Source organism: Leuresthes tenuis, unplaced genomic scaffold, assembly GCF_036924035.1.
Source record: "Leuresthes tenuis unplaced genomic scaffold, fLeuTen1.0.hap1 SCAF_15, whole genome shotgun sequence".
NCBI lineage: Eukaryota > Metazoa > Chordata > Actinopteri > Atheriniformes > Atherinopsidae > Leuresthes > Leuresthes tenuis.
This window is the reverse complement of record NW_027325369.1, coordinates 29582982-29610210: the sequence shown is the minus strand read 5'-3', so window position 1 is coordinate 29610210 and position 27229 is coordinate 29582982. Positions and strand designations below refer to the sequence as shown.

Below are 27229 nucleotides of genomic sequence, written 5' to 3'. Positions count from 1 at the left end.
TGAGTGGTAGCCCTTTAATACAGGCTGACAAGCTGGGTTTGACATTTAGATGTACAGTGAATTTATTGTCTTTAAAGCTGTGGGTATCTCAGATGTTCAGCTCATTAAGCTTCACGTAAACCCACAGGAATCTGAGCCAGAACACGATGTGTGGAGGGGACGTTTCACTCTTAAATGTGCCTGTTTGCAAAGGGCCACAAGGAGACATTGTGTGCGTCATTAGTTACCAGATGAATATCTGAAGTAGGCAGATGGAAAAATGACTCATCGCACTTCTCTCAGCCTCCACTTAAGCGTTTTCTCTGTGTTGTTTCGGTCAGTCGAGTTGATCGCTGTTGAGAGAAAAGCTGAGAGAAAGCAGCTCGTTTTCATTCAGTGAAAAGTTTTTGTTCTGTTCACTGGTGAGAAAATGAAAAATAAACTCACACATTTCCTCTGCAGCTTTAGCCAATCATCAGTGCATTTTTTCCAAGATTCTCAACAAGAAAACAGGTTATAACTGCATTTAGAGTGAAGCTCGCGTAGGTTTGAACCGTCTCTCTAAGAAACGAATGCTGTGGAAGACGACAGCAGAATTGTTTAGTCACGATCAGCTGTTATCGACTCGCGGCTGCATCACGATCGACGCTCTTCTTCTTGAGGAGTGTGTTGTAACTCGGCTTCTTATGTAACTGCTCAGCTGCTTCTGGAGAGGCTGATGACTCAACAAGGCTTTTAAAAATGCAGAAGACTCCAGTCTTCAATCGTCCTGATAGATATTATCCACTCTAACTAATTAAAAACGCTTCCTTTTCAGTGTTTGTGTTTGTTTATGTTAATCCATTCAGTACAGCATGGTTTCATTACACCTTCCTTCAACACAGTCCCAGTTAGCTTCTGTCCCAGGGCAGCCATCTGACTTTATTTAGCCTGTTATCATAGATGATGTTTGACATGTCTGCTGTTGGTCTCTCTGTCTTTTCTTAGGACTCCATAAACGCGCTGGTCTTGGACTTGGACTACCCGGCGCTGCGCAAGAACAAAAACATCGACACCTTCTTAAGCAGATGTAAGTAGCTGTCACGTGCACGTCACGTGCACGTTACGTGAGTGCACGGCGGAATCTAATCATGAAGTTTTTGCTGCAGATGAGAAGGTGGTGGGGCAGATTCGAGACCTCCAAATGAAGTCTGATGACTTCGACAAAGTGAAAATCATCGGTCGAGGAGCGTTCGGGGAAGTCCAGCTGGTGAGTTTTATTTTGGTTTGCACTGCTCGTTCATATCATGCGAGTTTGTTTTCTTAGTGGCAGACAAATCGTCTGATTGTGTAAAAACGAGCATGAAGGGATTAAAAACAGATCATTGTCAGGAACCACATGATTTCTGTTGTAATTATGTTTCTGATAGCAGTGAAGTAACCTTTTCACATGTAACTGAGCATCTGATGGCAGGTACCGGCCACTGAATCCTCCTCTATTGCCAGTTGTTGTGCGTTGGAGATTGGAGATAAATCTGCTTAATCTGCCTGTCACTGGTCAAATTAATTGTCTTTATAGTTTAAGATCAGGTGCTGTGGGGAAAAAAAGCTGTGTGGCACAAATGCATGTTGTTTTTATTTAATTACGCAATATATAATTCCTCTAAAAAGCAGCTCAAATGTCAGATGGACAACCACGACTACTGAGGGTGATGCTGATCTGAGTAACTTAAAACTGAGTACCTGAACGTTCAGTTACCTGCTGCTTTTAACTTTCTGTGTGGGAGATCAATAATCACTGCACAGACGTTGTTTTTAAGTTACCTGAATGTTGATTTTGTCAGATGCCGTTCGGGTTATAAAATCAGGATTTTATTAGAGCAGAGCGACAGTCTGGACCACCGGATTTAGATGTACTCAACTATCATGACATACAAAAGAGAGAAATATGTGACTCTGAGCAACTATTAGGAATTCGGCTGTATCGATATACAGAAGATGCAGAAAGATAAAACCTTTGAGTCAAATCGTTTATGCTTCTTTAATCATTGCAGTTTGCTGTTCAGGCTCCTCTACGTTTTCCACCCTGTAAAAGTACCGTTCGACTCTGGAGAATCCTCACGTTGCTAATGCTTCTCTGGTTGCCACGATCATTCAGGTCAGACATAAAGCCTCACAAAAAGTCTACGCCTTGAAGCTGCTGAGCAAGTTTGAGATGATCAAGCGCTCAGATTCTGCATTCTTCTGGGAAGAAAGAGACATCATGGCGTTTGCCAACAGTCCCTGGGTTGTACAGGTACAACTTTTCCATATTTTGATCGGTTATTGTTAATTTATTCAAATTACAAGCAAAGTTTCAGACCAGAATGCATTTCTTCAGCTGTGATTATAATCTCCAGGTGTGTCATAAGCACCGGTTTGTAATAAATTCCTGGTTGTGTGCTCAGTTGTGCTGTGCCTTCCAAGATGACCACTACCTCTACATGGTGATGGAGTACATGCCAGGAGGGGATCTGGTCAACCTCACCAGCACCTACGACGTGCCAGAGAAATGGGCCAAGTTCTACACGGCCGAGGTGGTGATGGCTCTGGACGCCATTCACTCCATGGGCTTCATCCACCGCGACGTGAAGCCGGATAACATGCTGCTGGACGCACAAGGACACCTGAAGCTGGCCGACTTCGGCACCTGCATGAAGATGGACTCTGTGAGTCCGCTGAGCTCTCGCTGCAGGGGCGCGTTTGTCTACGCTGCCTCCACGTTTTATTTACTGTAACTACACTGTCAAAGAAGTTTGGTTCGGTTCTTAACCAGGTGACAAATGCAAAGAAAGCCAAAGGAAACATTATTTTAGCTGACTTTACGTATGTTTTGGTGCCAGTGAAGTAGAAACATGAACTGGTTTCCACAAAACAGTCAAAAGATGAAGTACTTTGACCCAACAATCAGCAGCCACGATGTAGCACTCTGAAAATGAGAATAATCGATACCCAAATAAGCAGAAGAGGGTTTTCAGGTAGCCATTTCTGCATTTCATAACCTAACAGTGGAGGTCAAGTTGAAATCTAAAACCTGGTTCAACTGCAGATGTGATCTTTGTGAAAGCCTCAGTGGAGGAAATGTGAATTTCATAACAAGAAGCAGCGAAGGAATGAGCAAAGTATGTGTTGCTTGAGGAAAATCCAGCGATAGAAGGAAAAAAAAAGAGTTAAATTAAATACCAGCAAGTACTGAAAATGCTAAAGAAGAGAAGAAGCCTTCCACAAAGCTGAGGTGCAATGTAAAATATAAATAAAAATCGAATTCAGTCATTTTCAACCATAGCATCCCAACTTTTTGGGAATTGTTGTGAAACAGGCTTTTAACAACTTTGAGGCAAACAAGCAGCTTTTTCTCATTTTTACTACAACAGAACATATTTGATAATCTATGGATAGACCTCAGAAACGCAGTAAACACCAGAATCACACAGAAGCCCTTCGTCTGTATATTTCTGATACAATCCTCCTTTAGATAATATATGAAAGAAATGTCTCATCTTTGTCTTTATGCCTTTTGGAAATCAGTTTATCTTTTAATCGCTGCAACCGAAACGTTGATCAGAGGCACTAAGCAGGATTGTTGGGCTTGTGTTGCAGACCGGCATGGTGCACTGTGACACAGCGGTCGGCACTCCAGACTACATCTCTCCTGAGGTGCTGAAGTCTCAGGGAGGAGATGGTTATTACGGGAGGGAATGCGACTGGTGGTCCGTGGGCGTCTTCATTTTCGAAATGCTTGTGGGTCAGTGAAAGTTTCATTAAGTAACGTTTAATTCACAGAAAGGAGTGTAGCGTTAGCTCTTTGGAGACGTGTTTGTGAAACAGTGGTGTGCTTCATTATCGCTCACTTACAGGCGACACGCCGTTCTACGCCGACTCGCTGGTGGGAACTTACAGTAAGATCATGGACCACAAGAACTCCCTCAACTTCCCCGATGATGTGGAGATCTCTGAAAATGCCAAGAACATCATCTGTGCCTTCCTGACTGACAGGTAGGAAGACTTCCAGGAAAGAGCTGTCGTTGATGGCGTCAGCGCACGTTCCTGAAAAAGAAAGAACACCCTCTGTGGTTTCAAAAGCTTTTCATGTCATAAAGTCATCTGGTGCTTATCAGGGCTTAAAATGTGGTAAATCCAACCTCAGAACAGCAACACATGACATATTACGCTTATTATATGTTATTATTGTATAAAAGCCCTAAAAATAAAATGTGTGTGGAAAAACTAAACGCACTCCGAATAAAAAGCAGCCAGGTGCTGCTGATCAAATCCACTTAATTAGTGATCATCAATCACTGTGAGCAGAGGTTTAGTCCGTTTGCTGCTCTGCAGCATTCAGGTGTGTGTTAACACGATGCCAAGGAGGAAAGACATCAGCAATGGTCTTAGAGAAGCAGCTGTTGCTGCCCAGCAATCTGGGAAGGGTTATAAGGCCATTTCCAAACAAGAGAGAAAGATTATTCACAAGTGGAAAACATTCAGGACAGCTGTCAATATTCCCAGGAGTGGACGTCCCAGTAAGTTCACCCCAAGGTGAAAAAGCCCAGAGCTACATCTCAGACTCTACAGGCCTCAGTTAGCATGTTAAAGGTTAAAGGTCATGACAGCACAGTTAGAAAAAGGCTGAACAAGGATGGCTTGTTTTGAAGGGCTGCAGGAGAAAGCCTCTTCTCTCTAAAAAGAACATGGTAGCACAGCTTAGGTTTCCAAAGCTGCATCTGAACAAAGCACAAGACTTCTGGAACAATGTCCTTTGGACAGACCAGACCAAAGTGGAGATGTTTGGTCATAATGCACAGCAGCACGTTTGGAGGAAACCAAACACAGCATATCAGCACAAACACCTCATACCAGCTGTCAAGCACGGTGGTGGAGGGCTGATGATCTGGGCTGGTTCTGCAGCCACAGGACCTGGGCACCTTGCAGTCATTGAGTCCACCATGAACTCCTCTGGATACCAAAGTATTCTAGAGTCAGATGTGAGGCCATCTGTCCCACAGCTAAAGCTGGGCTGAAACTGGCTCATCAACAGGACAAAGATCCCAAACACAGCAGCAGATCTACAGCAGAATGTGGGAAAAAGAAAAGAATCAAGGTGTTGCAATGGTCCAGTCAGAGTCCAGACCTCAGCCTGACTGAAATGCTGTGGTGGGACCTTAAGAGAGCTGTGCAGAAACCAATGCTGCAAACCTCAATGAGCTGAAGCAACGCTGGACAGAAGAGTGGCCGAGATTCCTCCACAACCATGAGAGAGACTGATAACGTCACACAGGAAACCATTACTGCAGCTGGATCAGGGGTTCACTTAGTTTTTCACACACTGCTTCTGTATTATGACTTAAATGTTAAAACGATGTAATATGAAATGTGCTGCTGCTCCTCTTAAAACCTTAGAATTGAATGAAGGTGTACTTTCTTTTCAACATGAAAGCTGTGGCGGGTAGTTTTTCACACTGATGGTCTCTTTGTTTTGAGGGAGGTGCGATTGGGCAGAAACGGCGTGGAGGAAATCAAACGACACCCTTTCTTCAAAAACGACCAGTGGACCTTCGACACCATCAGAGACAGTCAGTATAACGGGCCTGGTGCTGTTTTAACTGGTAGCTTCAGTCCTGAGCTGGGTTTTGGCTGCTGGTCACAGGGGGATTTACAGGGTGTGAAAACCTTTAACAGGAATTTCCTGAGAGCAGCAGCTTCACGAATCAACCCTCCAGAACTCTTTATTGGGCTGAAATATTGTTGACACAGAACTTCCCTTTTCCAGCACCTCATGTCGCCTTCCTCCTCGTGTTCTCTCTCTCACCAGCGGTTGCCCCTGTGGTCCCAGAGCTGAGCAGCGACATAGACACCAGCAACTTTGACGAGATCGAAGATGACAAAGGCGACGTGGAAACATTCCCCACACCTAAGGCCTTTGTCGGAAATCAGTTACCGTTTGTTGGCTTCACCTACTTCAAAGAAAACCAGTAAATCCTGCATCTCTCCCAGTTTCTCCGATGGTTTTAGGAGGCTGTGTGGACTTTTGTTGATTATTTTTTCTCTTCCTTCAGGTTACTGGCTCCTCCGAACAATTCCCCGGTGATTCATGAGAATTCAAAGGGACAGGTAAATACTTCACACACGATGAGCGCCGGGTGAGTGCGGTTCGGCCCGAGCTTCTCACGAGTTAAACCCAGACGGCTGTCGGTTTACGTGACCTCACAGAAACGGGGCTGTTGACGTTGCGATCAGTCCAGCTTCATGCTATAAGACTTGGGATTATGATGGAAATGACTCAGAAGGGGATTTCTATCCCTGATCCCATGATTTATTGTACTTTGTTGGAGTTTCAGTGTTCTTAGCTGCACAGAAAGACTTAAGCAGCTTTCAGCGTGAGTGGCTGAGCTGATTACTAATCTGGGGACTGTTTGACTTGGGTCCTAAAAACCACGATCGGAGACCCGTAGGAAGGGAAGTCTTATTCCCTGTTCATAGATTTAAATCTTAAGCTCGCCAGACTTGGACTTTTCTATGTTCCAAATGTGTTTGTTGCTTTTATTTAATAACAAGCACTTTGAGCTTGAGACAGGAGCTTGTCTCTTATTTTTGGTATTTTAATCACACTCAGAATAAGAGAAGAAGAGGAGAATCACACCATCATTAGCATAAATGTATATTTGTACATTTTATTTTGTGATGTCACCATCAGCACCAACAAATCTGGAGGTTTTAGTCTGGAAGAAATATATTTTAATACCGTTTCACAGCCTTTGGCTTCGGTTTGCCCTCACCGCTCTCAGCAGTGATTCCAGGTGCCTGCTGTTTAACAGTTTTAAACCTGCCATAAAGCCACCTGTCCAGCCTTAAACAGCAGTCCTGGAGTCAGCATCCAGCTGGGGTGTTGGAGAGCTTCTCCAATCAGTGAGGATGCTGTCTGAAGGAGCCATGACCACTAAATCAAGCCTCAGCGATCACTCAGGATTTAATTATTTACTTTAACCTTGCTGTGGATCATCAGGGGAGTATTGTGTGGATGCTTTCAGGAGTAAAAACATGTTCATATCAGCTTTATATGTATTTAATATCAGCTTTTAGGAGTCTTGTAAAAGGCAAATTATCCACTTATTGGTCAACATGTGTTAAATGATTATTTTTAGTGTCTTCTGATTAATTTAAAGTCTTATCAAGTCCTCATTTATAACATTTTACATGCAAACAGCTGGATTTTCATATATATTTATTAGTGCTTTTTTAAGCAATAGTTCTCCAGCCAGTCTGAAGGTCTCTGAAAGTTTTTTCTTTGGACATTGGCTGCTCTTTCACTCATTTTCAGTCCAGTCCTTGTGTCTGATTACTGAATCATTGAGTTCCTAACTCCAGGGATGAACCAGTGTTGTATCGACACATAACTTTGTTGCTAGCAGCCTGTCACAAAGACACATAATTTGTTCCCATTTCTTTAGCTGCATCTATGAAAAACAGCAACGATAACACAGTTTGACAGACAGAAAATAGGATTTCTGCAGCAACAAGGTGATTCCCAAAGAGCTATTAGCTGAAAACTTGGCATATCTCAGCATGGTGTGCAGTGTGTCCTTAAAACATTTGAGGAAACTGGACAAGTGGAGGACAAAAGAAGAAGTGTCAGGCCTAAAAAAAACTATCTACAGCAGATGAACAGGATCTGAAAGTGATGTCCTTAAGAAAGAGGAAAAAATCCAGCAAAGACCTGACACAGGACCTGAGAGATGCATGTGGACCTTCAGCTGATCCATCTACTGTTGGCCCAAGCCTCATCAGAAATGGTCTCCATGGAAGGGTGGCTGTCAAGAAGCCATTCTTAAGGAAGGGAAACAGGGAGAAAAGGCTGAGCTGTGCCAAAGGACACAAGAAGTGGACTGAAAATCAGTGGCAACAGGTCTTATGGAGGGATGAATCCTCCCCAGAGCCCGGACCTCAACATTATTGAAGCAGTGTGGGATCATCTGACAGAGAACGGAACAAAAGGCAGCAGACATCCAAAGAAGAGCTTTGGGACGTCCTTCAAGAAGCCTGGAGAACTATTCCTGAAGACTCCTTAAAGAAATGACAGAAAGCTTGTCTCAGAGGGTTCAGGCTGTGCTGGAGAATAAAGGAGCTCTTGTATTCAGTATTTTCAGTTTTGTTTGCACGTTTTCTTGGCAATATATAAAGAAATGAGGTCTGGCTCAAGATTTTAGCGCATTTCTTTTCAAAATGAACAGGTGTTGACTTAAGGAGGGACACGCTGAGGTTTTATCATGCTGCTGGGCTGACAGGCAGAACTGTACACTCATTAAAGTTTGGACACAGTTCATCACTTTATCTGTACAAACTCCAAAGTGTACCCAGCTGCTAACACCTGCAGACTGACATTTGTTCAATTAAAGGATGTTTAAGTTCCTCACATGACTTTCCAGAGCAGCGTGTGATTGGTCGATGCTTTCTCTGTTTTCAGTCGGCAGCTCTTCAGCAGAAAGTTCGCCACCTCGAGGTGCAGTTGAACAACGATAAGCAGGTCAAAGATGATCTGGAGCACAAATACAGGTACAAGACCAGCGACCATGTTCCACCCTTCAGTCCTCAGCGGCTGCACTGGTCAGAGTTATTAATGTGTTCAAATTATGTCTCTGCAGAACCGCCACCAGCCGCTTAGAAAAAATGGTTAAAGAGCTCGAGGAAGAGGTAGGCTGACGCTGTTCCAGATGTGGATTTAATAAGCTTTCTCACCCGCTTTGAACTGTAACTGAGTTAGAATATTATTCATTAGCTTCCACACTTCATGTTCCAGTTGAAACATTCAGGGAAATAGCTGAAAATATCGTTATAAATGTTGTTCTTGTTGGGTTTAATCTCTCATGACTGATTTCAGGTGAGCAGCAGGAAGAACCTGGAGGCGAGTGTGAGGCAGCTGGAGAGGGAAAAGGCTCTGCTGCAGCACAAGAGCCTGGAGAGCAACCGCAAGGCCGAGAGCGAGGCCGACAGGAAGCGCTGCCTGGAGAATGAAGGTAACCATCAGCTGAGCTTCATTTAGTTTTTAATGAAACATTCACAGCCATTTAGCTTCTTTAACGCCTGAATAATAGGACGAGTTCATGTGCTAATGAGACGTTACTGATTGATTATCTTTATTTATCAAAGATAACATTAGTTTTATGTTATGAGCCGTTTAGTTTTTGTTTGTTATGGAGCTTCACAGCTTCTTGTTTGAACAGAGAAACTTTTCTTATTCATGTTCAACGTTTTGAATTGAAATGATGTGGGTAACGCTGCCATCACCTGGTCAAAGTATGGAACTGTGCAGGACTTCTTCTGGTTGTATTTCATTGAACTATGAAGACGTGCATGTTTGATTGTCAGATAGTCTTGTTTGAGTGAACATTCAGACAGAAGAAATGTTTAGTCACATTGACATCGTTGCAGGTTGGCAGGAGCTGCTCAGAGAGTTTAACTTTTCATTAAAGTATCAGGTGGACTTGGATTCGTGCACTTAGATTTATTCATTAAACGTGTCTCCAGCCTCTGGGTGCCAAACAAAGTCATCGTTTCGATGGCCATAATAATGACTAATGAAAGTAAACAAAGATTGTTATTTGAGAGCTTCTCAGGCAAAAAGAAAATATGTCAGGAGAGCCACTTTAACCAAGAACAGTTGTACTTTAATTCCTAAATCAACAAGCAGGCCACCCACTTTGGTTCTCTCCACCTGCTTTCTTAGGTCACCAATTGGCTCCTTGATTTCTAAAGATTGGCATCAGCCATGAAAACCCATTTTCTACTTATTGGGCCTAAAAAAAGACGCCATTGTTAAGCCGCCGTTGTTTCTCTTAGGTCAGGGATGTCAGACTCCGGTCAAATAATCTGAATCAGGTGTGTTGAAGCGGGGAAACATCTAAAACCTGCAGGACAGCGGCCCTCGAGGACTGGAGTTTGACATCCCTGTTTTAGGTGATCCATTCAGACCAAACAGAGACTGTGGTTGTTGGTTACTGTGGGTCTGATATCACTCAGAAGTGGGCGGGCCTTAGGTTTGGAATTACAGTGACATTCATTTATGAGATTTGATTGGCTGGCACTGCTGCTTGAAATTAAACCAGCACCAAAGAAGAACAGCGGCTCAGAATTCAGTTCAACATCTGAGTGGTGAGTCCTCAGACCGTTTCAGCCCTGTTACCACCTCCACTGTCGGCTCAGTCAGCCGCTACATAAACCTTAACACCGCCCTGCTGCCTCTTCAAAGTCCGCTTTGAAGGGGACGGTGAGAGCAGCGCTTTGGAGAGGTCATGTGACTTTATTTGTTCCTTTCTGAAATCATCTTTCTGACCAAAACGTGTACGCGACTGTCTTTGAAAGAGTCCCATCTGAGTCTTTAGCCGAGGAGCTCGCCTGTGCTGTGTGCTCCTCGCTGCACTGTCCTTCGGTGTTAGGTTTGAGCTTTTAGAGGAAATCCTTGTAAGTCGGAACCGAAGAAGCCTTTTTTGAATGAGACATGAAGCAAAAACAGAAGTCCTGTCGCCTTCTGTCCAGGCCTTTACCTGGAAGACTGACAGTTAACACCAACATGTCCAAAAAGGCTGCTTTCTGCTCCCCCTATAAAGAATAAAACAGATTTTATCCTACTTTGTGTTAACATTCAGACTTTGCTGGAGCAGACTATTAATCTGTTCTCCTGCTCTGTGCAGTCAACGGCCTGCGAGACCAGCTGGATGACATGAAGAGAAGAAACCAAAATTCACACATTTCCAATGAGAAGAACATTCACTTGCAGAAACAGGTCTGTTTACCAAAGGGTTTCATTTCTACATTTGCTTTGCTTGCCTATGTTTTAAGAAGGTAAAGTTGTTAGGCGTCCTGTTTTTCATAGAGGCCACCTCCAGTTTAACCCTCGCTTGTCCAACAAATGAAATAAAACCAAAAGTCAGGTGGCTGTGGACAAGGTTTCAAAGAAAAAGCTCAAACCCATCAAATACACTTTATTACAAATGATCAACTTAAAAAAGCAGTTTATACTGAAGTTTGACTAAATTTAGCCGATGTTGAGGTCTTCTGTTTATGTTCCCTCTGCTAACTATTTCAAGTGGTTGTAGCAGAAATCCAGAAGTCCTGACTTCCTGTTTGTCTGCACGCTGGAGACGGACAACAACGGTCGTGCCTTCTGCGAATATAACTGGTTATCAGGGACGTTTGTGTTTTATTTAGTTAGAAATCAGAAGATTTACAAACTGTTTACACACAGGAGAACATGCGTAAAAAGGTGTGAAATCTCTTATATTAAAACAACGGGAAAGAAGTTTGACCGTGACTCTGCTGGATACTAAGAACACACCTTAGCTGCTTTAGATGCATTAATGACTCAAAAAGTTGTGCCTGAGTTGTAGTTTGAGGATGCATGAGACTAAAAACAGCCTGAAAACAGCACGCTGTGATGAAGTTGAGTCAGTTTATCGCTCTCTTATTTGCTCCCCCTACATTTGTGGGACGTAGCATCACTGTCCTAAAATAAATCTCTGAACCCTGCACATGCTCAGCCATACACATGAATATTTGTCATGGCCACAAAGACGCCATCAGAAGCCCAAAAAGGTGTCAAACGTAAAGCAAAACGCTCAAGGATATTTTCAAATATGCATAACAAAGGTTTTGCACTTCAAAGCGTTTAGGAAGGACATAGTTTTAGGGTTTAAGTGTTGCTTTTGTGAGCTTTTCTGCAGTAGACATGAGTAAAATACTTCATATCTCGCCGGACGGTAATGCCTGCAGTCCAGTGATTCTTCTGCAGGTCACAGGGATCCTTAATAGATTATTTCTACTTGTTATACTCCCAAACCCACAGTTAGCCATGTTCTATGCATGCAACACCCCCTCACATGAGGTTTTTATGGTGATTGCTGCTCTTTCAGCTGGAGGAAGCCAACATGTTGCTGCGGGCCGAGTCTGAAGCGGCGACCAGGCTTCGAAAAGCCCAGACGGAGAGCAGCAAGCAGCTCCAGCAGCTGGAGGCCAACGTGCGCGAGCTGCAGGACAAGTGCTGCCTGCTGGAGCGCAGCAAGCTGAGTCTGGAGAAGGAATGCATCAGCCTGCAGGCCGCGCTCGAGGCGGAGAGGCGGGAGCACAGCCAGGGCTCGGAAACCATCAGCGACCTGACGGGTGGGTGAAACACACAGAGTCTAACTCACAGAGAGCTTTCTGCACAAACCCAAACTTCAGAGCACTTCCATTTATGTTGCAGGAAACTCTTAATAATGCCTTTTAATAAAAGTTTCTCACACTTGGAGCTCCTGCTTTGCAGCCTTTTTTAAGGGCAGCGAGATGGTAAAAAGCAGTGAGCCAGCAGAACTTTCCAGGCCTTGGGAAGTTGATTTTAGTCAGAATCTCATCTGTAAACAGCTCGTTCACTCCCTGAGCAACACAGAACGCTCGCTTTAACTTGTAAGACTCAATAAGAGAGATTCATCAGGAGCTAACTAAAGTTAATACTTCAGATATTTCACAGACAAGAGGTTCAAGCACTCAGTTTGAACCATTTACTGAGTGTGTTATAATAAACTCATAATCTTACGGAAATTGTCATTTTATTGTAGTAATAGACTTTTAAACTGCAGCTGCTGCTCTGCATCAACAAATCAAATCATATGAAACAGTGTAATTTAAACTGCAATAAGCCAACAAATCACATTCATTTGAGCAATTTCATGTCTAAATAGTGTCATCAGATGCTTATTTTAGTAACTGAGTTGCTCTGAATAAACACATTTAGAGCAGATGGTTAGCGGTCAGTAATCCCCTCAGTTTGCTGAGCACAGATCAGTGTATACATGCAGGAAAGCTGAAACATCCCCCAGAACAGGCACAGATGTGGTTTGTTGTGGGAGAAAAGCTATTGCTTTGTTTTCAGGACGTATTTCTGGGTTGGAGGAGGAGGCACGCCAGCAGAGACAGGCTCTGTCCAAAGCTGAGACTGAGAAGAGACAGCTTCAGGAGAAATTCACCGACCAGGAGAAGGTAAATCAGAAAGACCCAAACAACATGTGTAAAGTTGGAGGCTTGAAAGTTTAGATGTGAGCGTCAGAATGAGTGTTGTAGCGTCTGCATCTGTGTGACTGCACTGTGGACAACCAGCAGACGTGTGAACGTTTGCTTTCATTAGAATACGATTCACTTGAGAATGATTCAACAGGACTCAAGGAAAAGTGCAGCTACTTTCAGGTATAAGTGCTGATTAATTAGCTCAAGTGGAAACTTACAGGCTCTGAAACATAAAGTTTAACAGTGAAACCCTTTCTTTGTTTTTTTTTTTTAACGTGCAGCGAGCTTACCTTCCTCATTGAGTGATAAAACTATCAAACAAAGGACATGATCTCTCTATTTCATACATTGTAAGCTGGGTTTTAACATCAGAAAACCTCCAATAATGAACTTAAATTCAGCCACAGACGAGGAATGACTCGCTCTGAATCTGCTTTCTTCGTCTTTTTGGGGGCGTTAACAGCAGGTCGCCGTTTCCCAACGTCTCGGCCACGCAGGTCGGAACTCATCTTAATGCTGGCAACGCAAGCAAAGCACATGTTAAAAACACGACTCGACGGTCCTCAGCAGCCAAACGATGCCGCAGAGCCTCGGCTTTGAGAGCCGCCACAGATCTGGTTGTTTTCATCTCTGATACTATCGTATATTTCAACTTTTTTGTAGGCTGAAAACTGTTCTGTCACAGCACGATTGATGCAGAGTCGCATCAAAATTAATCTAAGAACAGAGAGACATATATTTCTAAATCCAGTTTTTGCTCCTCACACATGCAAACCTTTTGGGGCATCAGTTCATGTAAGTTATACAGACTCAGTGTGAGGTTTGAGCTGTCTGTGACCGTGGAAACGTGATTATATTCAAGTCGTTTGTGCAATAAAAACTTCATTAAATATTAAAGATGTCTTCCCCAAACAACTCCGAGTGAGTTCAAAATATCTAAAACCGTCAAAATAAATACAAAAAGATGATTTATGCTAAAATAATTTCAATAGTTTTTCATTAATTTAAGTCTTTATTTACTTTGCCGTTCAGTTTTAATTTTTTTCTTATTTTAATTGGACTTAATGTAATCTTGAATTCAAACTGCTTTTGTTCTGGACGGTTTTTCCTCCTTGACAGCATCGATAAGTGGAAGATTAAGCGATTTCGTGACGTCAGTGTTTCACGCTGTTTTTGCTTCGTATCTGTGCAGGAGATGAGCAACAAGGAGATTGATTTGACCTACAAGCTGAAGGTTCTGCAGCAGGAGCTGGAGCAGGAGGAGGCCTCTCATAAGGCCACCAGAGCTCTGCTGGCAGACAAGAGCAAGATCAAAGTGACCATCGAGGGCGCCAAGTCTGAGTCCATGAAGGGTAGGGCCGCCCCCTCACTGTCTGCTGAGAAGCAGTTCATTCAAGATTTGAACTAAATATTTGGAGGCTTGTATAACTCCGACTGCATCGGTGTGAGTCACACAGATTGTTTGATTATCTTTGCCTGATTATGTGGAAGATATATGGGTGTGATTGTATGACTCGCACGCAGAGATGGAGCAGAAGCTGGCGGAGGAGCGATCAGCCAAACTGCGGCTGGAGAACCGAATACTGGAGCTGGAGAAACGCAGCAGCATGATGGACTGCGACTATAAGCAGGCCTTACAGAAACTAGACGAGCTGCGCAGACACAAAGACCGCCTCACGGAGGAGGTAGGGGTTTATTTTCTGCACAGACCACCAGTTAAGAGGCATTAAATGTCACTTTCAGAAACAAATCCTTCAGCTTTCGTACCCAAGATGGAAATAAAAGTAAATTCAGCCTCAGAAATGATTGGTAAATTGTCCAGAAAAACCTTTTGTAGTGAGTTCCTGCCGTCCTCCTTCTGCGTTGCCTCCGTTCTCTCAGGTGAAGAACCTGACGCTGAAGATCGAGCAAGAGACCCAGAAGCGTAGCCTGACTCTGAACGACCTTAAAGCCCAGAACCAGCAGCTCAACGTCCTGAGAACCTCCGAGAAGCAGCTGAAGCAGGAAACCAATCACCTGCTGGACATCAAGCGCAGCCTGGAGAAGCAGAACCAAGAGCTGCGCAAGTCGGTCCACTTTTATTTCACTTGTAGCATCTCACTGGGACCGATGAAGAGCAGCTGAGTGTTTTTAAACTTTCTTTTTATTTTGCGTACAGAGAAAGGCAAGACACTGACGGACAAATGAAAGAACTGCAGGACCAGTTAGAGGCTGAGCAGTATTTCTCAGTGAGTAACAGTTATAACAAATATACTTCTTGTACATAATTTGTTGTAATTAGCTGGTTAGAAACTGCTCCGTTTCTTTGTATTTGAAGAAGCTTTGATTAACGAGGTGTAAAGAGGATAAAAGGTGTGAGCTGTATCTGACTGCCGCCTCTTCTTCAGACTCTCTACAAGACTCAGGTTCGAGAGCTTAAGGAGGAGTGTGAGGAGAGGAACAAACTCTACAAGGAGGTGCAGCAGTCGCTGCAGGAGCTGCAGGAGGAGAGGTGCTTTTCCGCTTTAAACTTCAGTTTCATGGTTTTGTGGCTGGTTCTGTCGATAATGTAGCTTCTCTGTTCTTTTTCAGGGACTCTCTGGCGGCCCAGCTGGAGATCACACTGACAAAGGCTGACTCAGAGCAGCTGGCTCGCTCCATCGCTGAAGAGCAGTACTCAGACCTGGAGAAGGAGAAGATAATGAAGGAGCTGGAACTGAAGGAGATGATGGCTCGCCACCGGCAGGAGCTCGCCGAGAAGGACATCACCATCAGCTCGGTGAGTTTCAGAAACGCCCGTCTCCGGCCTGACTTTTTACACTAATGTACAGCCAAAGTTAGGACAGAGGATACGACCCTTTTCCCTGTTGCGTGCAGCTCGAGGAGGCCAACAGGACCCTGACCAGTGATGTCGCCAACCTGGCCAATGAGAAGGAGGAGCTGAACAACAAACTGAAAGAAGCACTAGAAGGTATTCAGACTTTTTGAAATTCAAACAAAGTTTTCACAAGCAAAATATCGCTGTGGTGAAAAGTATTTAGCTTTGTTTCTCTCAGATTCAGAGAAGTCGAAGGACTGGGAGCAGCAGATCAACCAGATGAAGCAGACGTTCGAGAAGCAGCTGCAGTCGGAGAGGACGCTGAAAACTCAGGTCAGTGTCCCCTCTTCTTTACGCCTTTCCTCACGTCTGAGAGGACTCTAACTCGTGTCCGTCCACAGGCCGTCAATAAGCTGGCGGAGATCATGAACAGGAAGGAGGTCCGTGGCGGAGGCAGTCGCCGCGGCAACGACACAGACATGCGGCGAAAGGAGAAGGAGAACAGGAAGCTGCAGCTGGAGCTGAGGTCGGAGAAGGAGAAGCTGAACAGCACCATGATCAAATACCAGCGGGAGATCAACGAAGTGCAGGCAGTAAGTGAGAATGCTGGTTTCACCGTCTGGTCCCCGAAGCAGCAAGCCTCCTAATTTCACCTTTCTTTTTAACGTGTAGCAACTGGCAGAGGAGAGCCAGATGCGCATCGAGCTGCAGATGGCCCTGGACAGTAAGGACAGCGACATCGAGCAGCTGAGGAACCTCCTGCAGTCGCTGAGCGTTCAGTCCATGGACTCCGCCAGCGTCAGCAGCGGGCCCGAGTTTGATGCTGATGATGCATACGCAGGTACGAACCCAACCTCAGTCAAAGGGACTTAATTAACCCCAAACGTGAGGCAAAGGCCTGTGGATTCACTTTAGATTAGGTCTTTAATGATTTAAATGAACCAGTACATTTAATTTGAACACAATTACACCCTAAAAGTTGTGATTTTAAGGTCACAAAGTTTTAAGTTTGAGTCTGACTCGCTCTCATTTCAGAAATGAGGCTCGAGGGTTGGCTCTCTCTTCCTGTCAGAAACAACACCAAGAAGTTTGGATGGGAGAAAAAGGTTTGAATAAACCAAAGAATGCTCCTTTAACTGCGTAACCTCCCTGATTTAATGCGTTTGCTTCCCTCATCTGTCCTGTTGCTTTCAGTATGTCGTCGTGAGCAGCAAGAAGATTCTCTTCTACAACAGCGAGCAGGACAGAGAGCAGTCCATCCCCTACATGGTGCTCGATATAGAGTGAGTACGACCGTCCTCTCCTGAGACGACAGCTGCACTTCGGTTCAGATGGAGGTTATTTTCTAACCTTTATTCCATTTTGCAGCAAACTGTTTCACGTGAGGCCTGTCACTCAAACTGATGTGTACCGGGCTGACGCCAAGGAGATTCCCAGGATATTCCAGGTCTGCCACGCCTCCTTTTGATGTTCGATTACTGAACTCCTGGATTGTGTAAAAGCTGAAAATGAGAAACAAATGTCCCCTGTTGTCTGTCCACCTTCCAGATTCTTTATGCCAACGAAGGAGAAAGCAAGAAGGAGCCCGAGTTTCCCGTGGATCCGCTGCCCATCGGAGAGAAGTCCAGCTACATCTGCCACAAAGGCCACGAGTTTATTCCCACTCTCTACCACTTCCCCACCAACTGTGAGGCGTGCACCAAGCCACTGTGGAACATGTTCAAGCCGCCGCCCGCCCTGGAGTGCCGGCGCTGCCACATAAAGTGCCACAAGGACCACATGGACAAGAAAGAGGAGATCATCGCTCCCTGCAAAGGTGGGACGCTCTAAAAGGTGGTTTTAATCGATACGTTGAGTTTAATTCTCATTAAGATTACTGAACATTTGCATTTCTCCTCCACCAGTCAACTACGACGTGTCTACAGCCAAGAACCTGCTGCTGCTGGCCGTCTCCCAGGAGGAGCAGCAGAAGTGGGTGAGCCGGCTGGTCAAAAAGATTCCCAAGAAGCCTCCACCGCCAGAGCACTTTGCACGCTCCTCGCCACGTGCCTCCATGAAGGTTCAGCCCAGTCAGTCCATGAGGAGGCCCAGCCGACAGCTCCCCACCAGCAAGAGCAGGTAGCACTCTGAGGTCCAGGAGCGTTCCTTCACACGAAGAATGCTTCATTCATTTAGGGACAGTTTTACACCCTTTTGTCTTTCAGTGACATCGCAGTCTGTTTTCTTTTATATTTGGTTTGGTTTGTTTGTATTTAAATCACATTTTTAGCCAAATGAATCTAAGACGGTTGCTGTAGAATGAGTTGAAAATACATGGTTGGTGTTGAAAGATGCCATCATGTAGCCTCAGATCGGATTGATTTCTCACCTGGTTTCCTGATTATTCTGATCGTCTCGTTGGACTCCAACATGGAAAATGGGTTGAATCATTTTGCTGGCGACTGTAGAGTCTTTTCAGAGTTTTTTTGAGTTTTGACAACATTTTGGCTGGAAATATCTGCTATTTGACTTTTTTTTATGGTGGATATTTACCCAGTATAACCGGAGGAATGTTGATTTTTCCCTGTGAAAGTTAACGATGTGGAAACACAAACGCTGCTTTCATGCGCTGGAATCCAGTGAAAGATGTTTTAAACTGTGTTTTTCTCCTCCATAACACCACAGACTCATTAGAAGAGACTTTATTTACCAGTTTGACACCCGTTGGCGTGTGTGCAGTAACTGTTTCCAGGCCATCAACGCTGATTTCCCCTTTCAGATTGGACGAGCTCAGTCTTCAGGACTGGCACTGGGCGTTGGATGATCTCGATGATGATTGTGGCTCTATACATTTCTGATGCCATCGTATGGTAACACTGTGTGCAGTGTGTGCTGTGCAGTGGCTGCCTTGAAACATCCGCTCCCCACTTTTCTTTACGGGGTGCTGATGATTAATGACAACAACAAACACGTTTCAGATCATCAAAGCAGAAAACAGAACGTGTTTTGCTCTCTGAAATGTGGCCGTATTGTCTGATTTCTGTTGTAGTTTTTGGTTTTCCTCCACCTCCTGCCTCAGTGAGATGCTTTAAATTTGATCTTCGGGACCTCTCTTTGTCGTTTTGTCCTGTTTACACCCTGCGTCCTCTGACTCCAGCCCTCACAGGTCTTCAAAATGAGGCGAGAAGAATCCAGTGGCCTCTCTTGTTCTTTTGCTCTGATGTTTCCCTGTAAACGACTTGATTTTTGAATGTGTGTATGCTTGTTTACCAGCTTATTGTCACTCTGAGGTGGTGGTGAAAGACACTGAGCATGTGCCACCTTAGAGTCGGGACAATGTAATCACTGGGTGTCTGATCTGAGGATCGCGGTCTCGTAGAGGTCGTTCAGCTAAAATCTCTTCATGCCGTAGCGTGATGAGCTTCTATTTTACACTTCATCCAACCTAAAAAGCTCCTAATTTCTTTATATTTTGCCAGAAAAACAGAAAACAGGTGCAGACATTCATTGAAATATGTAACAGACAAACAAAACCACATTCCTCTGAAAATGAGTGAAAAGGCAGAAAATGTCTGAAAAAAAACTTTGAAAGAGCTTCAAAAAGCCTGAAGAAGTGTTGCTGAAAAGATTAAAGGAAAGTCTGGCAGGATGTAAAGAAATGAAGGGTTTCTGAAGACGGCATCAGTCCTTACTGAGCAGAATATTTCCCAGAAGAATTACTGAACACAACACTGTGGCACTTTAGTTTGAATCTAACTGAATGGTATGACTTGATATCAGCCAATGTGAGACTGGAGGATGATTAACTTTGCACTCGTCTCTTTTCCTCTCTCTTCCTCCAGTTAACTGCTTGGAAGTGTAGCGCATCTCCAAGGTGGTGTAGTTTATTTCCTCCAAAGCTCCGTCTGCAGATCAGCACACTGAACTCCACGTCACTGCTCTACAACCCCCCCCACCCTCTCCTGCTTCAGCCTGAGGGAGCGTCGGCCCAATTTCCCCGTTGCTCAACTTGTTTCCAGCCACTTAAAGGCCATCGGGCTCACCGGGCGGCTCGGCTGAACACATTAGCCAAAGTCTTCTCCTGGGTCCGTGGCCAGAGCAAATTTGGTGCCTCTGAGGCACCGGAGTAGCTCTTTGAGCTCCCACAGAACAAGAGGAGAGCTCTCATAAGGCTGGCGAGAAGGAGAATCACTTACCTCAACAGTTCTCACCAGGACACACTGTCTGATGGAAGGACTCAGCAGGAAAACTCCTCCACCTTCGGGGATTCTCGTGGCCAAAAAAAGACGTTTGATGATTTTTAAAGGGGAACACTACACTCAGAAGATTCTATATTTTTGTTGTCTGAGGTTGTTGAACTTGATCCCAGGTAGTGTCTGTACTTTAAAGCTATTTAACATGATTGTAGCGTCTTGCTTTCCGCAGCTCTGCTTTACGGTGAGTCCTGAATGAGGTACTGAAGCACGACGAGCTACGACTTCTCCAAGAGTCGGATTCCTCTTGGATTTGAGCAAATACTTCTTCGAGTGCCTCTTATTCAGATTTTTGTTTGACACTTAATCGCCCGTTTGTCCACAGTTACGGTTACAAGTGAGCAGGATGCTGCTCTGAAGGCATTAGATGGAGGACCGGGCATGAAATCCCACAATCAGACACACCTGCACTGTCGTTTCTGAGGGTTTACTGTTTACTGAATTCAGGGGGTGCACCGTTAATGCTTTTCTGATCCGAGCTCAGCTCCTTTTGTAGTTTTTGAATGTACATCTGGGCTTTACCAGAGACGACACACAGGCATTGTATTACCAGACATACTTGACCGAAGCCCCCCCCCATCAGCAACTGCTTGGAGTTTGCATGCGTTTGCTTTTTCAGGCTCATCCGAAGGCCTCCACTCACAAGCAGAAGGCGTTTCTTAGACGGTCAGAAGTGACACTGAAAATGAAGTTGACCCATAAGAAGCAGAAACAATGAAGGTATGCAATCAAGGCCTGGTCCATTAAGACAAGAAACTGAGCAGCACTAGCCCGTTTAAAGTTTTCTATAAGTGTTTGTCCTGATGTTTTTGTATTAAACGTAACCAGACTCGGAGTTTGGACACTTTGTCGTGTGTATGTGGCTTATACAAGCAGCTGGAGAGTAAACTATGTGAGTGTGTGTGTGTACCGAGTGCTCTCCTTTAACCAAGAAGCATGTTTTATACATATAAATATCCACAGTATATATTTTACATGCCATACAGTGCACATTATATTATTTATACAGCCTTGTCCACTTTGTATTTAAGGGCTTTACATCCAGATTGCATGTTTGCTACCAAACAGCTCTATAATAATAAGAATAAGAATAATAATAACCACTTCAACAATAAAGAAATGGATGTGCTGTTTGGTTTGGATTATTTCTACCCGATAAACCTCCGGAGGGGTCGCGTTTCATGTCTGAAATCGCCGAAATCTCATCATAAGAAGGTAAAATGTTTGGTTTATTAGAACAGTTTTGGAAAAAGAGCTTCACATATACAGTATAAAACCACTGGAAACGCAGTCCTGAGGTGCAAGATCCTAAATTCTTTCACATATTGTAGGATAAAGCTTTGGTTAGATTAATACACGCTGGAATGTTAACACTACGGGTAAAAAACTATAAAAAAAAAGTATCAATTTCTACCACAACTGATGTCGTAACCGTTGTTATCCGCCAGTTAAAGTGACCCAGTAACCTCGCCTCCGTCCGCTCCGGGATCCGACTTTTTCCAACTTAGTCGTCTTTCTTCGAGCTGCCGCTGCGTCTCTGGTAGTAGACGACGGTGAGCAGCACCCACAGGTTCAGCAGGGTCATAGCCACGAACCGCACCAGAACTGCCACACAGGGAGGGAGATTATTAGACCAAGAGGACGGGAACACGTTGGTGTCGTTTAAACACCGAAGGACCCGGACGTTTAAAGGTGGCCCGGGTCCTTCACTGTTCTCTGGGCACCAGCATGTGATTTAAATGACTTCTTCAGCCATTTTCAAGGTATTTTGAAGTTTAGTCTTTCCTGGGAGACCCTTAAAAAGTCATTATTTAGTTTGAAGAGGCCGTCTCATGTTCAGAACTTTGTTGGGTCGAGTTAAGGCTTAAGCGGGTGTAGAACACGGATGTATAGATATTTATGGGTTTATGCAGAAACTTTGGCATGGAAAGAAGTTCATGACTGGACTGAACAGGGTCAAAGCTTTTATTTAAAGCAAATATTCCTCATTAAAGCGTCACAATATTCAGTTTAAAGCGTCCTAATCTGTGACAAATGATAAAAATGACAACCCAAAGATGCTCAATCAGAAATCCTGGCTGATTCCTTCACATCAGCTCGGGCTTATTGAAAAATGAGCATCCAGAATGGCTGTTTTCCTGTGTGGGAGCCCAGAGTCATTAACCTTTCAGGCCGACTTACCCTGCATGTCTCCAGTTGTCACCGTGGTGGTGTAAATCCGTGCTGAAACAAAGAGGAAGCGGAGTTAATTACACATTATCCAACACGGCATCTGATATTTAATTAAACAACTGTTGGAGAATGAGCCCAGTAAACTGGATCATACATATTCATGATCTGAAAGATTAGTGACTCAGAGAGGAGGGTTTCTGAGAACTGATGTCCTGTTAAAGCTGATTAATGTGTGCAGGTTAAAGCTCTATCATGCAGAGAGGAAGCCATACGATCCAGAAACGTGGCGGTCAAAAGAGTGGATGCTACACGGGGGTAAAAGTTTTTGTTTGCTTTTCACTTGGCTTCTTATTACAGTCATTTTCAGCTATTTTAAACACTTGATGAGCCAGATGTTCTCCTTAAATTGGCCAAAAAGAGCAAAACCTGAGTTAAAAGGAGTCTTTGGACAGTCGGTGGGGAACTGTTACCTCAGAATATGCAAGTTTAGTCTCGTATCAGCTTGTTTTCACAGCCCCAAGTGATTAGGTTTCAATGATTTTCTTATAAACTAACAGTAGTCCCACCCTCCAGTCTGTCTCTATAATAACAAGGGTTGAGAAAAGCCCCAAAGCCACTACAAAAATGTAATTAAATGGCTTGGTTTCAAGTAAAGTCCAACACTCACCCATGCATGTGTAGGTCGCCATGGCCCAGGAGAGGGCGCTAACCTGTCCAGCATCCTGAGACCTCCACAGGCATCGGAGCTGGGCAAACTTACTGGCAGCACTAATGAAAGTGCAAAGGCTCTGAGGAGAAAGTGGAAGTCTGACTCAAAATGGCAAACTGAAACCTGAAGTTAAAAGTTTTCCTGTGGCCTCCAACACCTTCAACTTTAGGAGGAAATCAGTTGCAGGTTCGCTGCTCTCGTCCATTTAAAAGCAGAACGCCTAAAGACATCTCATTACCCAACCAGATCTGGATGTTATACACCAGCTGAAATGAGGTCTCCCTCAACTCTCCACCTCATTACTCCTGACTGATGACGTGCCAAATCTTTACTGAGACACATGCAGCGACTTGTGATTGATTTTAAAGTGATTTATTACCATGGCCAAATCTATGATCCACCGTTCCACCGTGAGGAGCCTCCAGCCTCCGACGAACCTGAACACAGCGCGTTAAGGCAGCGGCACGGCGCACAAAAAGGCTCGCAGGTCATTGATTTTGGGTTTTCACATCCATTACTGTTAGAAAGTGAAAGGATACAGTACGGTGTAGATGAGGCTCTGCCGCAGGCTGCCGTTGTAGTGAAGTATCAGGAGCAGAAGAATGACATCTGAGGACACAGAGCGCGTTACAACGCCATCAGGCTGGGTTTGAGTCTCATTTAAAGGGCCACTGATATACAGCTGCTTCAGCAAGAACCAGACTTCTATCTTTTCACATTTGACTGTGTTTCTTTATGGTGAATGTGACCGCTGATGGTCGTTTCACACTTTAACAGGTAACAGATGAGATGCTATGAGCTAAACTGCCCAACTGTGCACATAAAAACTTTACAGGAAGTTGTCAAACATCTCATGGCTTCAGTCCGTCTAAAGGTTGTCTACAATCAAAGGTACAACAGCCTTAGAAATAAATAAAGCCAACTAAAGTCAAATTATGTTGCTATATTTATGCATGAATTATAATCTAACTATCCTAAGAGCTTGAATAAGGACAACTGGACTTCTTGTTGGTTTCACCTCTAACCTGGTAATCATGTCATTAGGTTGGTGAATCTACATCAGTTTAATGACAAATCACTTAATCTGCATTACTTATGTTCCACTATTTACTCTTTTTTTTAAAAAAATCCCCACGAAATCAAATTATTAATATTAGTAAAGCTTACATGGAATGGTGGGCGGAGCCTGATCAGGCCAGTGGAGCTGACCAATCAGAGCAGACTATAGTTTTTTGGGGGGCGTGGTTTCTGTTTTTACTGGAAATCTGTAAAAATGCAGCTACGGACGGCACTGAAAACAAATTAATTCAACACTTTCAAAAGAGCGTGTTTTAACTCAGAGTATTGATTGTATTACTACTTAGTAAGTCATGAACGAAGACGACAAAGAGGAGCATGAGGTGTTCGACAACCTGTTTGGATGACAAATCATTCAGAGGTTTAGATCCAAAGATTCCTGAAAATGTGTTAACATTAGATGACTAACCTTGAGCAATAAGGATGGGATATTCCAGGTATGTTGGAGGTGGGTAGTCGTAGTACATCTGGTAAGTAACGAAAACAATGAACCTGTAAAGCATAAGGTGTCAGGTTACTGAACTGTTGTGTGTTTTAGAGAAGAAGCCCAAGTAATGCCTGGAGTAAGACCCCAAATCAAGATGAGTTGAAGAGGACACGTCTAAGATGCAGAGCGGGAACAAAACGGACAAAAAAAAAAAGGAGGAAGTTTAAACCACTTCTTCTCTTGATCATCATGGGAAATGTGAGATCATTGGAAGATAAAATGGGCGATCTTGGAGACGGAGACTGCAGACAGGGGGTTAACGGTAAAGGAGGATTACATAACTTGTTAACGACAGCTGATTTCTATTTGTCTTTATCTATAACAATAGCATATATTTAATTATTTTAATAATTCAATTTAGAGATCATTAAAGTTTATTCAATTGAATTTATCACCATTAATCATCAATCAGATCTTTAGAAAATATTGTGCAAGCTGCTGTAAATATGGGTCACACCAACCGGTCTTTTTAGAGCAACAGACTTTGGCCTGATCCCAATTAACCCATTGGGTAAGTAGCCCTTTTTTATATGTCGATTAAGTAGTATTGATCATGGAGTCGTCCAAATGGCCCCAGTAGCAGAGCCAGATAACCACGACTTAAGATCCTGATGACGTAGATGGGTTCAAAATAATTCTACTCACTTTTTCTTGTAAATGTAACTGAAATTGCAGATCAGAAAGGGTTTTATTATATCTGTATTCTATCAGAGGGATTGACGAATAAAATCTGGTTTCCAGATGATATTAGATCTTTAAATTTAAACCCCCGATATTCACGAGGAAATTTGGCACATCAATAAAATTCGTGGTGAAGTCAAGACCTTTGGTTTTGTCCTAAGTTTCTCATTTGATCAGCCTGTCGGTGGCTTAAATGTTGAGGCTGATCCAGTGTATTTACAGCTGATAAAGCAAGTTATCGCTCATAAATACAGTATTTTAGAGGAGAGCAGCCACTGCCAGGCACAGAGGACAGACGGGGCATTATTCAGCCTCACAGTTACCATATGAGCAGCTCTGAGATTTTATAATCTGCGCACAGATCCAGCCGAGGCCAATTTTTCTGTCCAATAATTAAAATATGTTAATGTCTCTGCTCAAAATGAGAATATAAGAGCAGGAAGACATCACATCAACACTTGAAAACCACGTTCACTCCCTCTCCCCTCAGAAAGTTACACAATGCACTCGAAAAGCATCGACATCTACTCCGAAGAAAACCAAAGTTTCTCTGACTTCACCGACCCGATGAGCTCCAGGAGAAGACTGTTGAGGCTGATTCCGGTCGAGCACTTCGCTCGCATCAGTACAAAAATCTGCGGGAACTTTAGCACCATGCACATGAACAGCGTGCTAAAATTAGCGATGTGCAGCAGCGTGTCCGACTGCATTTTCCAGAGATGTTGTTTAAAGAAAAGTCAACTTAAGATCGTCTGCTGCCTCCTGATTTTACTTTTAAAACGCGTACTAGCTTCCAGATGCTGCTGCGCTGTCACAAGCGTAAATTTCATTGTATTTTAAGGCAACTTCCGGTCTTAGATTACAAAATAATGTAGCATCTTGATTTTACACTTAAAATTAACTGTATATGTTATATATTGAAACTGAAACGTGATAAGATCAGACATAGTCAAGTATACTGAAAGCCTTAATGTAGAATAATTACAGTGAAAACAATAAATAAAATGATGTACGCTTTTACACTGAAGGCTTAACGTTTAATTTCCGGTATTACTCCGCTAGCTTTAAGGTTTCCTGTCAGCCGGCATCTTTTCTCATTTCCGCATACATCCACTGTTAGCTGATTGGCTCCGACACAACCTGCTTATTTCAAATCTTTCTTCCTCCTCTTCTCTTTTTGTAAAGTGTATATTTGTAGAATAGAATAGAAGAATAGTTTCATGAACAGAGCATGGAAACATCGTTAGGGGGGAAATCATCATTAATTAAAGATTTACACAGACAAAAGTGCACCTTAAACAAAAAAAAATGGACATCATTTCAGTTTGAAATAACAAAGCAGTCGTCATCAGGCGGTTAGATTAAAATCCTCAAATATTTGAAGAGATTTCACAGTTTTCTTTGGTTATTTGATGATCTTTATCACGTCAATATGGCTACGGTCACACTGCCGTTGCAAGTGACCTTAATCCGATTTTCTTTTCGCTCATATGTGACCCATTTCCCATTTGCTTTTGACTGTGAACAGCACAAGTCGCATTGAATCTGACATTTTCGAATCGGAATCAGGCCACTTTTGAATGTGGAACTGAATTATTATTACTGAATTATTACTGATTATTATTAGTGTTGTTGTTAGTGTTGGTCTGCTCAGACTCATGGGATACGTGTTTGTTTCCTGCCGTGAGCTGAGAACTTGTTGAAATGTGCTTGTCGGGGAGACATGAGAGCCCTGATTTTTAGCATTAAGCCATACAGTCCTGCAGTACCGGTTGCCGTTGCCATGGTCGCTTCAGTAAACACCAATGTGGCGTGGTCTATGGGCGTGATGTCATCAATGATCAACTGTGCATGCGGGTCACTTCAATGAGCTGTTCACACATCAATCCGTAGAAAGGCCACATGTAAAGAGGTAATGTGAACAGCCAAACAAAAAAATCGGATTTGAGCATTAAGACCTGCAGTGTGAACGTAGCCATAGTTGCTTCAGTTGTGATAAAATATGTTGTAATCTGGTTTGGATTAAGAGCGTTTTGCTTTATGTAAATGGT

The 27229-nt window shown here is 43.6% G+C and overlaps 2 protein-coding genes across 2 annotated transcripts in view; one reads left to right on the top strand and one right to left on the bottom strand.

Annotated features, from left to right (window-relative positions):
- Positions 1 to 20892, top strand: part of rock2a (rho-associated, coiled-coil containing protein kinase 2a) — a 34674-nt gene extending 13782 nt beyond the window's left edge. Inside the window, exons 2-32 of the mRNA XM_072366139.1 lie at positions 967 to 1048; positions 1128 to 1228; positions 2117 to 2254; positions 2406 to 2666; positions 3598 to 3742; positions 3855 to 3993; positions 5476 to 5567; positions 5807 to 5966; positions 6051 to 6105; positions 8456 to 8544; positions 8634 to 8682; positions 8870 to 9005; positions 10680 to 10771; positions 11898 to 12144; positions 12893 to 12999; positions 14216 to 14375; positions 14548 to 14708; positions 14905 to 15089; positions 15182 to 15251; positions 15411 to 15514; positions 15595 to 15781; positions 15880 to 15973; positions 16059 to 16153; positions 16222 to 16413; positions 16493 to 16661; positions 16856 to 16926; positions 17015 to 17103; positions 17189 to 17267; positions 17369 to 17636; positions 17725 to 17938; positions 19642 to 20892. Coding sequence (XP_072222240.1) covers positions 967 to 1048; positions 1128 to 1228; positions 2117 to 2254; positions 2406 to 2666; positions 3598 to 3742; positions 3855 to 3993; positions 5476 to 5567; positions 5807 to 5966; positions 6051 to 6105; positions 8456 to 8544; positions 8634 to 8682; positions 8870 to 9005; positions 10680 to 10771; positions 11898 to 12144; positions 12893 to 12999; positions 14216 to 14375; positions 14548 to 14708; positions 14905 to 15089; positions 15182 to 15251; positions 15411 to 15514; positions 15595 to 15781; positions 15880 to 15973; positions 16059 to 16153; positions 16222 to 16413; positions 16493 to 16661; positions 16856 to 16926; positions 17015 to 17103; positions 17189 to 17267; positions 17369 to 17636; positions 17725 to 17938; positions 19642 to 19645 — 4035 coding nt within the window. The 3' untranslated portion in view covers positions 19646 to 20892. The remainder of the gene's footprint in view (positions 1 to 966; positions 1049 to 1127; positions 1229 to 2116; positions 2255 to 2405; positions 2667 to 3597; positions 3743 to 3854; positions 3994 to 5475; positions 5568 to 5806; positions 5967 to 6050; positions 6106 to 8455; positions 8545 to 8633; positions 8683 to 8869; positions 9006 to 10679; positions 10772 to 11897; positions 12145 to 12892; positions 13000 to 14215; positions 14376 to 14547; positions 14709 to 14904; positions 15090 to 15181; positions 15252 to 15410; positions 15515 to 15594; positions 15782 to 15879; positions 15974 to 16058; positions 16154 to 16221; positions 16414 to 16492; positions 16662 to 16855; positions 16927 to 17014; positions 17104 to 17188; positions 17268 to 17368; positions 17637 to 17724; positions 17939 to 19641) is intronic.
- A 368-nt stretch (positions 20893 to 21260) lies between these two features.
- On the bottom strand, positions 21261 to 25992 carry slc66a3 (solute carrier family 66 member 3). Its single transcript, XM_072366140.1, has 7 exons — positions 25743 to 25992; positions 24420 to 24502; positions 23473 to 23542; positions 23313 to 23370; positions 22892 to 23012; positions 22234 to 22275; positions 21261 to 21657 (listed from the first exon to the last, which is right to left on the bottom strand). The coding sequence occupies exons 1-7, from the start codon at positions 25886 to 25888 to the stop codon at positions 21557 to 21559; spliced, it is 621 nt and encodes a 206-aa protein (XP_072222241.1). The 5' UTR covers positions 25889 to 25992; the 3' UTR covers positions 21261 to 21556.
- Between the last annotated feature and the right edge of the window lie 1237 nt (positions 25993 to 27229).

Coding starts and splice junctions, on each gene's coding strand:
- slc66a3 (XM_072366140.1), bottom strand. CDS start 25,888: ATGCAGTCGGACACGCTGCTGCACATCGCTAATTTTAGCACGCTGTTC. Junction 23,371..23,472: donor AGCCTCATCTACACCGTACT/GTATCCTTTCAC, acceptor CGCTGTGTTCAG/GTTCGTCGGAGGCTGGAGGC. Junction 21,658..22,233: donor GACAACTGGAGACATGCAGG/GTAAGTCGGCCT, acceptor CCTGTGTGGCAG/TTCTGGTGCGGTTCGTGGCT.